We start from the raw sequence: 16,492 nt of genomic DNA, 5'->3' as shown, positions 1-16,492 counted from the left end.
TATAAAATTTACTTTCAACAATTTCTTGTTTTTAGTAAATATCGAAATAATAAAAACGCCATTCTAGCTGGCTATAGCCATTTTAGCGGGAATAGCCCGATAACCCGCTAATTGGTGAAAATGTGCAACACTATTTGTATCGAAAAACTAAACAGCTGATTAGAATTCTTTTTTTCGTAAAGTACGTTTATTTGTTTTTTACCATTGATTTCGTCGTGAACGATGTCACGGCTAGCTTTATTGCGCAATTTGGTCACTCAGCGGCAAAATTTGTTGCCCACCAACTTTGCCAGGTTAAAATGTGCGGCGGCGATGCACTGGAGTCCACATTTGCGACAGGAAGCGTCGCGCGGTTTGTGCCTCAAACTTCTCATCAGGTTACATCTGAAATATTTACTATATTATTCATGCAGATGGTGGCGGATCCCTTCAACGATCGCAGGATAACACCCAGGTGTCGACGGATGTGCGCCCCATTGGCGAGAAGATCAAGGAGAACACTAAGACGGCCAGTTATACGGCGATTATAATCGCCGGATTAGGGGTGACCTGCGTGATGTTCTTTGCCATATTCCGAGAGCTATTCTCCAGCGAAAGCCCGAACAATATATACGCGGACGCGTTAAGACGTGTGGTCGAAGATCCGCGGGTACAGGATGCAATTGGTGCGCCCATCAAGGGATTCGGCGAGACATCCAGGCGCGGTCGCAGACAGCATGTGGCGCACTCGAGCTACGAGCGCAATGGAAAGCCCCACATGCGGATGCAGTTCTATGTGCAGGGCTTGAGGAACAAGGCCACCGTGCAGCTGGAGTCCAGAAGGGTATGTGTGATGAATATCTCCCAGGCCGCATTTTTCTAATCCTCACTTTTTACAGAGTGACTCTGGTAAACTGGAGTATCGTTATCTGTTCGTGCAATTGGATCACTATCCCCGCACCACCATCATCCTTGAGGACAACCGTGCATTTGACCCCACCCCCGAGCCAGCGTCCGCTGGATCTTCCTTTGGCAACCTAGCCCTGATGTCCAATAGCCGGGATAAGTAGGCGGATCCTTCCGATCTTCTGCTCTCCTCTTAAATTCTCTGTACATTTGTTATATTTATTATTTGACTGACAATGAAATTGCATTGGGTAACCAAGCAGAGTCACCTTTAAGTTATTCGCCAATCGAGAAGTTGTCCATCTCCAAAATGGCGCCCGATTGGTGTCAGTAGAGCTTTTTCCACGGTATGATCTCCCAGGAGCGAACGATGTGGCGTCCGAAGAGAAAGTCCTTCAGCTTGTTCATTATGTAAAACGAGATGCCGAAGAAGGAGGCGAAGTACAGCCAGAACTGTCCAAGCCGTTCCCAAATGCTAAGATGATAGCGAGCGGCAACTTGGAGCACGTCCAGCTCCAGGTCAATGATGAGACCAGGCTGCAAGCGCGCTGACGTTTCTCTGTAGTATGTCTCCTGCACGGCCAGCTGGAAATATGCTGGATTGGCCTTGACTTGCGCTAGCAGCGATTCCATCTTGAACTGATCTATATTTCCGTTGGTAGAGTTCGTATCCAATTGAACCTGTCGGAACTGAGTCTTGATGTTGCGTCCCGGAAATGGACAGGTGAACTCTACGTATTGCTTCAGCTGCAGCTCTCCCTTCAGTTGAACGTGTCCATTTCTGAGGCGAGCGTGCAGAGGAAGCTGTAACTGATGGGCCAGCACGGACGGAGGCGATAGATCGCACTTGTGCTGCAGTTCAGCTTCAAAGAAGACCAGCAGATTGAAGCTCACCAATCGCGTGGGCACATCCTGCAGTTCCAGCTGAAAGTGCGCCCGATCTGTTACGCCATCGTAGTCCACATCCTCTGTCCAATATCTAGTGGTGGTGCAGCTATTCGTATAACTCTCCATTTGCTCATTGAACTGGCTGAAGCTGCTGCAAGCGACCAGGGATTCCTCCTCCTCGTACTCCCCCTGATCCGTTGTGCCCACGAATATGTACTCGTAGTTGAACTCGACATTCGGCTGCTCGTACAGCACCCTCGATTCTGATATTCCAGAATAGGGACTCAGCAAGGACACGAGCAGCACGGGCAGCATCACAGAAAGCGCAATGAAGGCCAGGACCAAAAGCGAGGCAAAGGAGCACAGCGAGTTCTTGTACACGATCGCCGTGTTTGTCGTGTGCAGCGGAATAAATTTCATCTTGTCTTCTGTAAATCAACCTTTTTTTTGAGCACCTGTTTTCTTGACACTTGCCACTGGGTTTGCTATGAAACGAGGTTTTCGTTGCCAGGCAACGAACAAAATAGAATTTCCACCACTGATTCCATTCAAAGCCCATTTTATAAGACAGTTATTTATTTATTTTACTATTTAGTGATTTAGGTATTGAAGGAAATAAAATATCTAATCAGTTTGCTAGCTTGAATTTTGCGCAATAACGCTGGCATTGTTTTTGATAAGTCGATGAAGAATATCGATATCGACCAGGATATAATCAGAAAGTCCTTGCAATCGATAATTATGGCTGTTTGAAATTCAAAAATATTCCTTAAAACACCAGGGAATCTGATAACATTATATAATATTTAAAAGGCAAGCTTAATAGTTATACGACCAAAATACATTTATAAATATAAGTAAGTTTCTTAAAAAATACCTCCGCTACCCCATTTTTGAATGAATGAAACCTCTTAAATCGCTTTATTAGCAACTGGCACATCCTCAACTTGAACTTCTTCCAGTTGCGAGTAGACTCCAACTCCATTCCCGCTCCAATGCACATCCGTTCCGGCTTTAAGCCGATACCAAAAAAGTATTGATTGCACATAATTATAGGATTTGGATGCGGGCCCTCTTGAAGCTCGCACAACCCACCGACTAAAGTGAAAAGTGAGCCTGCAGCGAGGGGCAAGTCGGGGGGAAAGTACGAAACTGAAGAACGGAACGCATAACTTGGCCAACATTTGCTCATAATTAAGACGGCCAACTGGTTTTTAGTTTGGCTGCAGGAGGCTCAAAATGCTTTCGTGTGCACCGCGTAAAAATCGGAAGTTGCAGCTTTGCATTTAATGCGCTTATTTTAAAGAGTGTTGAAAGCGGAGTGCTCATAAAAAGAAGAAAATCATACTATATGTATATGTACATAATTGGTAAGGCCTCTCGCCTGAGAAAAATGATGGAATATAATGGGATACTTAAAACGATATCTGACACGATTTTCAACAGAAAGTTATAAACTAGCAAACAACTGAAAGGTGAAATAAGTTAAGTAAGATATTTTAAAGGTTCACATTTCATTTTTGAATATTTACCATCATATTTAGTCAAGAAAATACTTACCATTTCCTAGAAATGAGCTTATAATGAAAACCTTAATTTTATATTGCCTGTCACCTTTGAAAGTTTCCTGTTTAGTTTTCTTTTATAGCCTAGAACTTATGCTTTTGATTGGAGTATTTATCTTATATATTCGTGTCGTGTCAGATTGGCTAACAAAGTTTTTGGCCTTTGCTGTGTGACGTGTGTTTTGTGCATATTAAAAATGTGTGGTAAAAATGATGGGCTGCCAGTCGGTGTCACAACTACCGAAAAATGATGAATAAATAAAAGTGAATCACATTTTGACAGTTACGTCAGCTTTATTTGCGGCTGATCCTCTGACACTTTACCCACAAAATTATTTCGCCCGATTCAACAGCGTAGCATCCTGAATTTAAGTAATCTCGCCCCCACCCACCACCACCTCATCATCCACCGAAAAAAAATCAATAACTTTTCTACATTTTCTTTCTCCACATTGCCACGCCATTTTACAAAAAGGCCGAAAAGGAAAAAGAAATGGGCGAAAAGTTAGTATGTAAAAGCCAAGATGGCAGACAAGCAGACAGATAGGGCGGGGTATACATATATATACGGATATGGATATATATATATATATATATATATATATATATATATGTATTCAGATGTATACGAACGCAGTTGGAATTCAGCTCACGGCCCCAGGACAATGCCAGCTCTGTGCCCATATATCCTTTTTCAACGAAATTTCAGCTTTCACTCGTTTCGCGTACGTGACCGTGTTGCCACCAAGGAGCTGTTGAAGTGGCAAATTCGCACAGCGCCACCATTCCACTGGCTCGTTTTTTGGGGGGTACGGTTGGAGGTGGGTTAGCGGGTGGTTTTTGGGTGGTTTTGGGCGGCGCAGGGGTCAGAGTGTTGGTGGGTGTGCGCCAGGTGGGCGCTGGCAAAAAGTAGCAGTTTATTAGGCGCACCAAATTAACATAGGACTACTAATGACTGCCACGCCAAACTAACTAGGCAGGCGAAAAGTTTGAAGCAAGGAGCAGCCAGGAGGCGGGAATATGGCTCCATGGCAGTGTCCTGCTAATTAGGACTAGTAACAAAAGGTGCTGGCAGTCTGGAAAAATTGTAATTCAGTTGATAAGAAGTAATTGGCACTCAGCACCTTACTTTATCTATTATATATTCTGTTTATATTCCAAATTAAAGTTGGAAAAATATTAGAAAATTATTTTACATTTTAAAAATAAGTTAGTTACTGAATTTGTACATCATATGTAAGTGCTTATGATTTTTGTTAGAAACTGTAACAATCTGTTGTTCGCACGCTGAAAAGTATGCTACAAAAATGGTAACGAATTTCCTAGCCAAATAGAAATTCTTGATGATATTGAACATAACTGATATATTGAAACTATTGTTTTTAGAAAACAAAGAAAGACGCGTGAGTCAACTTATGCCACTCGCTCGAGGGTGTTGAGCATTGAATGCCGGTTTAAAAGTGATTACAACGCCTGCGCGGATTCACATCCTTTTTGCTCAGTCCAATGCGAATTCCTCAAACCGTCACCCCTTCAACTGGATGCTGGAATGGAAGGAAAGAGGGGAAATGCTTTCCCCAGAAGCTTTCCTTTTTGCTGGCGCCCAACTCCCCAAGGAAATCAAAGGGAAGCACAAAACGTATGGGTTACGTTGAGGTTGCTCTAATATTTATGCCGGGTTCATGTCTCTATCCGAGGAAAATTCCCCTTACAACACTCAAGTGGAAAAGTGTTATAGATGTGTACATGAGCGGGGTATTCACTCAAGGAGGCCACAGGACGAAGGACGAAGGATGGGTATGCTGGTGAGTTCCTTTGCTGAACTATATTTGACAATCAAGCCGCAAGCATATGTTACCCGATAATTTGCCGAAAGTTTTAATGAAAGACATGGGACTCATTTTTCCTGCCACACTCTCTTCTTATTTTTGTGTGTGTGTGTGTGAGTGAGCAGGAGTTAATGTCCTTTTTGTGTGAGTACTGCTCAGTCGCCATTTTGTCCGTGTGTCTGTGTGTTTGTGTGCCAACATATTTTGATGAGCTCGAGAAAAGCAAGTGTCCTTTTCGGAGAATTTCCGTCTTGCCGTTCGTTTGTGGGAGTGTCTGTCCTCGGTTTATGCGTATAATTTCCATTTTATAAATGACTTTTCCGGACGAATTTTCCGACTAGCCGCAGGCCACTGTAATCACACCATATCTGTTGAAAGTTTACAACTTTTTGCCAGCACTTTCGGAATACAAATTGTAAGGGGTTAGTTGTTCGAACTTTTGAAAAATTATTGCGTTGGTAGCTTGGCTTCGATTTGTTAAAAATATAATATTCCTCTAAGCGAAATAGAATATATAGAAATACATAGCTTGAGTTTAATTTAAGCATATATATCTGAACTTCAAAAATATTTAAACATTTCTCAATGGATGGGATATGAATGAAGTCATAAATAATGCAAAATACAATGAAAACAGCAAAGTTTCTGTCATTTCCGCTGTGACAAATCTGTTCAGTTAGCATGTTGCTCATTTAAAAAAATATAAAAAAGGGGTTTTTGGTTGCAGCACCGAAGATTAAATACTCTCAAAAATGGATAGAAAATTGAAGGTTTCGATAAGTCTCTTGTTAAATTTTAATATTTAACATTATCACTTTTCTTTCTCAAAATCCAGTCAAATTTGTATGGTAAAGGGCATGATGGAAAGAGTTAAGTGAAAAACATGGCACAACCACGAAAAAAGGCCACCACATCCCGCTGGGCAGTGGAGCAGACGACTCAAAAGTGGACATGTTCGTGGTCCCCGGAAAGTGGGATGAAAATCGGTGGAAATTTATGGGGGGAAGTGGGGGCCATGTCATACAATTTTTCAGTTGTTGTGACTTCCTTGGTCGCCGTTGTTGATTTTTTCGCCCCGCAATGGTAATAAGCGTACAACTTTGACAGTTTGTTATCCGCATTTGTTTGGTGGCTTGCAGTTTTCATTTGCCTGGTTTTTTTTCACCCCAGTCTTTATATTTTTTATTTATATTGTTTTTGGCTCACTACTGCCATTTTTTTTTGGTTGTGCCCCCCAGCGAGCACCTGTTAAAGTTGCCCGACTGACAGCAGCGGCACTTTCTAAACGGCTCGCCAGGGAGCTGCCGCATGATAAGCGGTGTCCACGAAGGATCTGCCAGGACCTCATCTCGGTTTCATTGTTTGCCTGCTTTTTTGTGGGTGTACCCGGGCAATTAGAACAACAAGAAGCACTTAAACAGATGCATGTTATTTTGCGGTTTTCCCAAAACCATTTTTTTGGGCACGTTTTCGTGTGCTGTTCAATACTTTTCTCACCTTTTTCCCAAGCGGAAGTTAACGGTTAGGGTTATCTTAACCACTTTTCCGCTTTTTATTTTGGGCCACGCACTTACCACATTCTTGGTGGTAATTATAAATTTAAACATTTAATTGATGAATAACTGCGGTTGGAATGGTAAAAAAAAGTACGCATGTCGACCACAATTAAGGATCACTTATGTCAAGTTTATGACATGGAATTAAATGAATTGAACAGTTTTTTTTACTAGTGAAAATAATCGTTACATATGTTGAATTATTTGAATTCAAAAACAGGTAATTTCACTGTGGACTGCGTACAACGATTATATAATGGCCAAAAGCGCTTAGGTCGGAAGATTCATCTGCGATACGTGTTCGGCTTCTCCTAATCGCCTCGAAAACAACAAAAACAACATATCCTTGGACCACTATATCCTTATGTTAGTCCTGCGACATTCGTAGTCCAACCAACGAGCAACGAACAGCAATTAAAACGGATTAAAAAGGCAGCAAACTGATTTATGAGCCAAGGAACTCAAATAACGACAATACGACCACTGAGCCCAGATCCCCAACAGCCACCACCGACCACCAACCACTGACCAAGTGGCTCTGGGCATCCGTTTCCTAGTCCGTTTCCCAACCCGAAACGGATGCTAGTGGTCCGACTCAGTCGAAATTGAAATAATTGCGCAGCGAAGCAATTTAGAAGAATCACTTGCCATTTTCCAATGCGTTCGATGCTGCTCTTGTCTAATTGAAAACATAAGGGAAAGTTGGCGATTCGAACTCGATTTTTGACATACTGTGTAGATAGTTTACATCCCCTAAAAAGGAGGTCTAAATCTTTTGAATATAACTTAGAAGAAATGAGAGGCAAATAATCTACAGAGTAGTACTATGCATAATACTATACTATATATTATACTAATCTGACTTTTATATCGATATGCAACATGGGTTATATTAGAAAGTCTTAAAATATTTAGTTTTATATTTATAACATCCTGTACCATCCAATTCTAGTAATGCCTCTATTACACGGTATAAATATTAGGCAGCAAAGCGATTGGCTTTCGCCGATTGTGACTTAAAAAGAAAACTCTGTCACTGTTGCTGTTGCTGCTGATGTTGCTGCTGTTGCTGCTGCAGCTGCTGTTGCTATTGTTGCTGCTGCAATTTGGCGCATGGATGTGGCCAAGCGGAGTCGTTCATGTATTTGGGATTTATAACCGCATATAGCGCACATAAATCCAGCAGCGGCAGCAACAACAAATCGAACTTTATGTGCTGCAATGGCTGCCATATGGCCGTGGCATGCCACGCCCCCAAAAACTGGCGACACTGTCGCCAAAGCTATTGCCACCGTTAGAAATTGCTGCCAGAGATTCGAATTGGAAACGCTTTGGGTTTGGGGCTTAGGTGTGTGTGTGTGTGTGTGTGGGTGGGTTTGGAGTCCAAAAGGGCGAGGATTGCTGTGTGTACAACGCTTATAATTGCTTGTTGCTGCTGCTGTTGCAGTTGCACGCATCTCTATCTGCGACACCAGGGGCCTCCCACACTCGGCTGGCGTGCTGTAAAATGTAAAATTCCAAATAAATGGCCACGATGTTGCTGCTGCTGCTGGTGCTGCTGCCACTTAAGCGCCTCCACCATGTGTGTTATGGCCTAAAGTAAATCTTCATTAGATTTGCCAGAGTAACCAAAAGTCTGATGCTGCTGCTGCTGCAGCAGAGCCATAAAAAGCAGCGCAACTGGACATGAGTATTTATGGCCACTTTTGTTGTCATTTTAATTGATTTCAATTTTTGTGCATTGAACAGCAGCTCCTGGCAGATAAGAATGAGTTGCAAGACGTATGCCTTCTCCACTATTGATTCGTTTATGCAGCTAATTTATGCCACTGACCCCAGACAGTAAATATTTGCAATTGCATATGCGCAAGAGAGCTTTTAGAATTCAATTCAATGTATATTTGATTGTTTCCAAGCCACTTATTTATGTTATAAAGAAAAAAACCAAGACTTAATTGTGTTATTAATTCCATAAAATTGAGTTAGTGCTTCTCACATTTAATTTAGAGACCACGAAAGGACCCCGCTTGGGCCCACTTACCACCCATCTGCTTCGTGCCAAACTTTCTCCAAATTGAATTCAACTCGAATTAAATGAAATGTGACTCGAGTGACCGTCGAGTTCAACGTTCAAACTGATCCACAGTAAATGACAGCAGCTGGTGCCACTTCGATGTCTTCGGGGTTTCCAAGGTGCCACCCTCCTCATCGGTTACCAGCCACTTTACTCCACTCATTACCAATTGATGAAGCGCACACGAGAGTGAAAAACACAAACTTTATGAAATTTTGTGGTTGCGCTACCGTTTCTGAAAAATGTCTGCGGTCCCATTTGCTTGCGGCCCATAAAAAGCGCAGCCACATTGGCCCGGCCAACCCCTAATTGTTGTGGCCACTAGCCAGTGGACTCATGTAAACCCGGCCATGTACAATGCAAAACCGTCTTCTATATATATATATATATACATATACTCGTGTAGCAGTAAAGTTGTGAAAGAGCAATAAAGATGATTAAAATGTAATTATCCTTAATATTCTGACGAACGAACAAACGCACACGAAAAAAGGAAAGAAACTTTCGGGCTGGTTAAATTTTAATTGATGAGCTCCGGGGTTGAACTTTTTAAACTCTTTCCATCGGGGTGGATTGAAGAGGGTTTCTTTCTTTTTTTTGGCTACCTGCAGTTGAGTGCAAATTAATTTGTTTTGAAAATTTGCCAAAAACTTTTGTACTGCTATGGGAAAATCTTGAATTGGGTTCATTTCACTTTATTTCGTGCGAAAAGAACAACTTACACTTGTTACGGCAATTATTGGTATTTTTCCTCGGTTTTCCCAGTTTTCCCTTTGGGATTTGCGAACCACATACAAAATCAGGGGAGTTTTCCGAATCCACCCTTTTTGGGGTGGCATTTGGTCAACATATTAATCACATATAGGCATAAAATAAATTGAAATGTATATATGGGTATATCAATTGCATGGTGTACAATGTGGTTTGATTTTGGTGTGGGTGGGAAATTCTTTTCAATTTTCGTGGCTGCAGGTTGGGGGAAAAACTCACATGTGCAATAAATTAGGTTTTTGCCAAGCGCGTGAGTCATAGTAAAAATGTATCTTCTGGATTTGTTTATTAATTCTTTTTTCTTTCTTTCTAATTCTTTTTTTTTACCAAATGAATAAAAAAATTGTTATAGGTATGCATATGCTATAATCACCCAGCAACAACAATAAAAAATGACTAAATTAAACGTTAACTTGTCCTCGATTATACAAATCATCAGTTTAGTGCCGCGCTACAAAAGAAATTATTATTCCAATCTTTTCGATTATATGGTTTTATGCTCGAGCGAAACCATAAAGGCCAATCAATGAATTTATAATATCCATCAGAAGTGTGGAAAACATTAGGTGCCGCCAGAAGAAAGAAATAAATAGTTATGACCACAGAAATATGTGATCAAATATGCTGTATATTTTGGGTTGGCAGAAACATAAAGACAAGAAATGGGGAACAAAAACACTAAATCGGAAAGTGTGAAGAAAAGTATCAAATAGCTAAAAAAGAAAATAAACATAAAAAAGGCGAACTTCAACCACTTTGGCGGCCTCTTCAAGTGACCCCAACGCGACTTCGACGAGCTGTAAGAATATAAAAAACGCAACATGAATCCTTCAGCCGCTCGACATTAAAACGGCATTGTTCGCTGATCCACAAAGTGGACACGAATTTTAAGTGGGAAATTTTCCACCCGCAGAGCGACGCGGCAGGATGTGTGTGGAAATGGTCCGAGAAAAACATAACTGAAAAGTAATAATATGCGCTATAGGCATGCTGCCTCATTAGCATTTATGGCGCCCAACTTCGGGCACAGAACATACGATCGAAAATATTGGGTGATCTAATGGTATATTAGACTAAAAAGAGTTATAATCTTAATCTTAATCTTAATATCTAAAAATAATGAAACTATGTTCTTTTACTGAAATATTATGAATATTATCTATTAGACTATATATTCACATAGTGTAGGTAGGCTCACTCGTTCGTAGGGATTATAAAACACCGTATATAGAAGGAAGTGAACGATATAATATCGCACTAATTGATGGGGCCATCCCACCACACACTCCACCCACTCCACCCACTAAATGATGGCTGCGACGTGCCCACGGCGATATCCGATCAATATGCATAATCGGCGTAATCAGTGCGTTGGCTCAGGTGAGAGGGGTTGACTGATAGCGAGGAGGGGGGTGGGGGCTGTATGATGCCGATGAGGTGTGTTGCCGTTATAACGGTGTTATGTCGTTAATGTGCAATTGCCATGTTGGCAATACCAATTGCGTTCGCACACTCGCACTTCCACTCGCAATCACGCATCCAGAAGCAGTTGCCTGAAATTGAGGCTGTTAAATTGTTAATGGGGTAATTTCTTACCCAGAAGGTACAGTACGTGCTCGCTAAGAAGGCACGGGGGCGTGGCCGTGAAGGGAGGACGTGGCTCACAAGCCTATCGTCTACTTAATAGTTGTGAATACAGCTGCCATATTGAATTTAGTTGGCATATGTTCGGGCCACAAGTTTTAGATAGCAACTTTTGGGGATTTAAGTTCAAGAAATAGTAAATTTCAGGTGGGAAAATACTATAATCTAAATGCATGTATGAGCATTTTCTCTTCAATTAAAACATCTTTAAAATATTGAAGATAATGAGTTTATTAAGTTGCTTTAAGCAACCTGAAGCAAGCTGACTTCTGCGACAGATTTGTAAACTGGTTTATGTTTTTTTACTAGTTATTTTAACTTTTGCAAGGTGTATACGCCCACCCACCTGAAGATTGTCCGGTGTTTTGTTATCTTTCTTACTGCCGGCGACGACATGCTGAAATTCGCGCGCCAATTTAGCACTTGTCATTTGCCTGGCACTCGGCATCGCCTCCATCCTGGGACTTTTTGGATATTTAAGTACGAGAGGAGTGCGATGCGCAGACGTATCATTTTCATTATAAATATGACACTACGGAGGGTTGGTATTGGTATTGTCATTGGGATTGGGCTGGATGAGGCTGGAGGGAGGAAGGTGGAGTTGCCCGGCATAAGCCACGAATTTATGACATTTTGATTTGCGTGAAATTTGCTTTTGGCACGCATGCGTCCTCCACAATCCGTGCGCATGGGTGCTGCCCATCCACACTGATAAAAAAAAATTAAACATAAATTTCAAGGATAAAAACCGAGATTTTGATGTGTGGTTAAGCCATTCAGACTATTGTAAGCTGTACAGATAAGTAGCATATCTACTGATTCGTATAGCCACCCAATAAAGGTGAGATCAACTATTTTTCTAAGTGCATTCCACCTCAGTGTCACGTGCTGCTGCGACTGCTCCCTCGACTGCTGCTGTCGTCGTCGTTATCCTGTTCGTTCTGTGTCACATTAAATGCGCTTAAGGCGCTAAACAAACCCGTCCGGATCGTCCGGATAGTGAGGCCTGAGCTGGATTCTGGATGCTGGATGGTCTGGCATGGGAGTGAGGAGACTGGACCCGGGGGCCCACCTATGTGTGCGTGCGGTTGCCACATTTAGCGTCATCGTTGGAGGTGCCCATGGCTGGGATTCTCCTTTTTTCCGCTTGCCAATTAAAGCGAAATATGCGCGCATGCGCAGCAGATCCAGATCCTGGAGTGTCTTCCATGGAGCAGAGTTGGGAATGGGCATGAGGTGCCGGGACAAAGCCTTGTATGCAACACACCATTTTTTGACATTTTTATGAGCAGGCAGCGCATATATCAAGTTGGAGCAAACAGTGGAACGGACTCGGCAGTTGGATTCGCTTTGAGCTTTGGGTTTGGATATGCGCTGAACATTCCTCAAGTTTTTTGTCTGGACTGCATACCCTATAAATTCAGAAGCTACTTTCGATTTTTTTAGAAATTTATTTAATTGCTGATTAAATAAATGTGCTACCTCTATGATACTTAATTTATTTAAAAGTATAAGCGGACTTTTAATACATTGATATTTATACGATTGAATAAGTTTTCAGTTAAATGGACAGGATAACAAATTATTTAAAATTGTATTAAAATATAATAAAGAGTGCTAATTGCTGCGACCTAAAAACATTTCCCATCTGTATTATTTTTCTTGTGTTTATTTTTGTGCGGCGCCCACGTAAAGGTTAAAGAGGCGAGAGGCGCATTTTGCCCGGGGGCGCCAGTTTAGTCCATTTCGCGCCTGCGCAGACAGAGTCACAAAAAAAAAGAAAAAACCACAGAAAAAGAAGGGACATCCCCTGGCCCCACTCACGGAATCCTCCTGCCAAGGGGACATATATCGTGCGAATATTATTTATACGCGTTTCGACCACAAGGCACAAATGAAACGCAAATATTTATCACCATTTTTGTTGTGCGCATGAGTCTGGTCCTCCTCCAATGATATAAGGCATTTCCACTGCCTCTCACTACCATTCCCAATCCCGATACCAGTGCCATGGTGCCCCCCCTTAACCAGGTCGAAACAAATTGAACTGTAGGTGGTTGCTGACCGCTTGGCCTCTGCTGTGTTGGCCCTTGTCATCTCCCGTTGTTATTTGCCTCATAAATTTCCTCACCGATTTTTACGCGCTTTTTCGCTCTTGATTTGTATTTGTATTTTAACTTTGGCGAGGGAAAAACTTTCCGGAGCTCTGAATTATTGAACATGGCTGCGATTTATGAGCCAGAGAATTTTGCGGCCAACGGGGGAGGGAGAGAATGGGCTGCAATGGTGGTCAAATGGTAGCACCGAGCCTAACCCGATTGGCTGCAATTTATTTGTTGTTGGTTACGGCCATGTCAAAATACGTGTGATATGCAAAATAATGAGTTGCTGTGGCTTACAGACCGCCCCACATTTAATTTAAAATGTTAACTTCATTTTTTTGTGGACATTGGATATGGTTTTACGACATTTCCGATTGGCAGCTAGATAGAATTTTATTTTACTTGCTTAAATATCATAGATATTTGAAGCTCAAAGGCGTATCAAAACTAGCTTTCAATTAATCTTTTCTGCTTTCTTAAAGTTTCCCCTCATATTATTCAACCAGTTCTTAATGCTGACACACATTTTTCATGTTCCAACTTAACCTCAATTGCCATATAACACATTACCACATAGCCCCGATTTCTGATACGAAAAAAAAATCAGATTGCGTGCCTTGACATACAGATACGAACAGAAACGCACGAGAGATACCAATCAGCAGCATGAAAAATCCGAAGAAAACCAAAAATGTTTATTAAAAAATTACGATACATTCCCGGGGCCCCTTGATGATCATCTGTCCGGCGATCGCATCCCATCCGATGCGATCCAATCCCTTCGAGAGGCTGCAGTGCACATTAAATTGTGATGCATCAATAAAATTTGCCTGCAGCAAGTTACCAAAGCCATGCTACGAAAGTGTTAACTTCGAAATATCTTGCCGCTCTATAATTATGGATGGTTTTTTCGGTATAATTGCAGCCGGGCATCGTTTTGGGTTTCTTCATGGCTGGGCTCTCGCCTTTCGGCCCTCTTGGTCTTGGTTCTGTTTTGGTCTGGTCTGGTTTTGAGTGTTTCAATCACAGCCGCTGACGAATGGCAGTCGCCGCTGTTGATAGCCCCGACTAAAAGTATCCGATACCCGCTCCCATCTCAGATCCCAAATCTCCGGCATCCCTAAGATGTGCGTGCATCTGTATCTGTATCCGTATCTGCATCCATGTCTGCTGCACGGCAGCCGCTTGAAGTAGCGCAAATTCATTTATCTAAAAAACAAGAAAAGAACACCGCTGCCGACACGCCGATCGATTCTAAGGTGTTGGCCGCTGCTTTGGGCCACAAAAATAAAAAACTAAAGGCGACCCAAGTAATTCCGGTAATTTAGGAATATATTCCCAAAACAGAACACTGACCAAAACATGATGCATGAAAGATATAGAAATTTAAGCATAATAAATAAATATATAACTTAAAGTTTGGTTTGCTTTTCACTGCGATTTTCTCACAGTGTACGGGCAAACTCCACAACGTTGTCGACGCTTATGAATCATAATCACAATTTCTTCTGGGCCTGGGTGTGTGATGATGATCAATGATCTGAAAAGTGTTTCTTGGCCGGCCAGTTGGAGTTTTTGGAGCTGGAACTTGGAACTTTATGACGCGGTTTCTGGCCGGCGGCTAAACGTGCGCTCGCCTTAATTTTCAATATGTCTGGACGGCGACGATTCCCCAATTCCCCGATGCTGATGCTGATGCCCGTCATCAGAAACCGGCGACTGGGTCAACGCTGATGGCCTTTCGTTTTTATGGCAGACACATAGGCACCTTACGGCCAATTTATTGAACAAAAACACCAGGCCGCGCAGAAACCGAAATATTCGTGAGGCACTCTTGTAGGGATATGCAGGATATGCGTGTCGCAAAATAATTTAAAAAGGGGCGAGGGAAAGGGTGTGAGACCAATGGAATTTGCAGGTTTTTTATTAACCAAATTAGAGCTCAGGTAGGAAGTGATATCGGAATTTGAAGATATTAAAGAGAGAGACTGTTTTATGAATCAATTAGGGTGTAAGTGGAAGGTAATGAGAAGGGAAACTTTCTTAGATATATAAATTTCTAATATCTAGCCTTCTAAATTCCTTTTTTCAAAAGTGAAATTAGCCACTTTTGCATAGGCTCTTGAATGTTAATGGGCTACCAATTTAGTGGCAGCAGCTACATGCATTCCAGCAACCATTTACGCAATCATTAAGCACGAGGCTAATTTGTGTGCCACAGAATTCAGAGATGTTGGCATGTTGCACGTGTTGGCCAAGACGGAAAGTCGGAGGAAGTCCATGCTAGTGGAACTGGGGCCTGGAATCTGAAATCTGAAATCTGGACACTGACAGCTCCAGTCGGCATAAACCCCTTGAATTATGCACAATTATCGGGGCTACGGAAAGTAGGTGCGATGAGCGCCTGCCAGTCCGAGTTGAGCAATAAAATAGCAAAAATAATTGAAATGTAATTTTGTAAGGCTGCGTTGAAGCATCCGATTGAACCATCTCCATCTCCATTTTCATTTCCATTTCCATCGGCGTGTCACTAATTGGAACTGCCTGCGAACACTTGGCGCCCAAAACATATATAAACTGTATAGCTAATCAAAATTCCATAAATTCATGCATTTAACGCTGCATTTTTGGCCATATCGAATGCCTTGGTATCCGCATTCACTGGTAGTCCATTGGTAGCATCTATTGGTTCGTGTTTTCAAAACATCTCAAAGATCTCCGAAGATGGGAAAAATTGTGCGTGGCAAAATGCGCGTGAAATCGTAATTGCCTTCGGTGAAAATTGTTGTGCAATTATCTTGATTAGTAACGAGTGGAAAATGCTGTTTTTCCTACTATGCTGATAATGTGTTGAAATGGGGATTTACTGAACAATTGATTGCTTCATGCAATTCGATTTGTGTGCCATGTGAATTAAAGGTCAAACGCTGGATTTACCTTAAGTTTGTTTTTTATGTAACCTCTGTACAATTCACCTTGCTATAAAAATATTATCCACATAAGTTGGAAAATTAAAGACGTATTTTAATTTTAATTTCGCAGTCCATTCAACATTTCAATGCCGAGATCTTTCAATCATAGTTTTCATTCGCATATCTTTGTTATTTGACAGATCATAGTTCTGAATGCTCTTGATGGCTCTGCTGATGTCTCAAATCCAGTTTTAATCTTATTTCTA

General features: G+C 41.7%; 2 protein-coding genes across 3 annotated transcripts; one reads left to right on the top strand and one right to left on the bottom strand.

Annotated features, from left to right (window-relative positions):
- The first annotated feature begins 138 nt into the window (after window positions 1-138).
- Window positions 139-1,142, top strand: CG7382 (uncharacterized protein). Its single transcript, NM_135085.3, has 3 exons — window positions 139-352; window positions 414-823; window positions 879-1,142. The coding sequence occupies exons 1-3, from the start codon at window positions 223-225 to the stop codon at window positions 1,047-1,049; spliced, it is 711 nt and encodes a 236-aa protein (NP_608929.1). The 5' UTR covers window positions 139-222; the 3' UTR covers window positions 1,050-1,142.
- CG14020 (uncharacterized protein) lies at window positions 1,086-2,298 on the bottom strand. Of its 2 annotated transcripts, none has more exons than NM_135084.4 (1): window positions 1,086-2,298. In NM_135084.4, exon 1 carries the CDS (start codon window positions 2,191-2,193, stop codon window positions 1,213-1,215), a length of 981 nt encoding a protein of 326 aa, NP_608928.1. In that variant the 5' UTR covers window positions 2,194-2,298; the 3' UTR covers window positions 1,086-1,212. Both variants share the same exon structure in this region, with proteins under 2 accessions (NP_608928.1, NP_001260097.1).
- Window positions 2,299-16,492: the final 14,194 nt, after the last annotated feature.

Source organism: Drosophila melanogaster, chromosome 2L (assembly GCF_000001215.4).
Source record: "Drosophila melanogaster chromosome 2L".
In the NCBI taxonomy this organism is placed as follows: Eukaryota; Metazoa; Arthropoda; class Insecta; order Diptera; family Drosophilidae; genus Drosophila; species Drosophila melanogaster.
This window is presented reverse-complemented; position numbering and strand designations above follow the sequence as displayed.

Excerpts from the sequence above, each read along its gene's own strand:
- CG7382 (NM_135085.3), top strand. The coding sequence starts at position 223 with ATGTCACGGCTAGCTTTATTGCGCAATTTGGTCACTCAGCGGCAAAAT. Across the intron at positions 353-413 it reads GCGACAGGAAGCGTCGCGCG|ATGGTGGCGGATCCCTTCAA; the intron begins GTTTGTGCCTCA and ends TTATTCATGCAG. Across the intron at positions 824-878 it reads TGCAGCTGGAGTCCAGAAGG|AGTGACTCTGGTAAACTGGA; the intron begins GTATGTGTGATG and ends CACTTTTTACAG.
- CG14020 (NM_135084.4), bottom strand. The coding sequence starts at position 2,193 with ATGAAATTTATTCCGCTGCACACGACAAACACGGCGATCGTGTACAAG.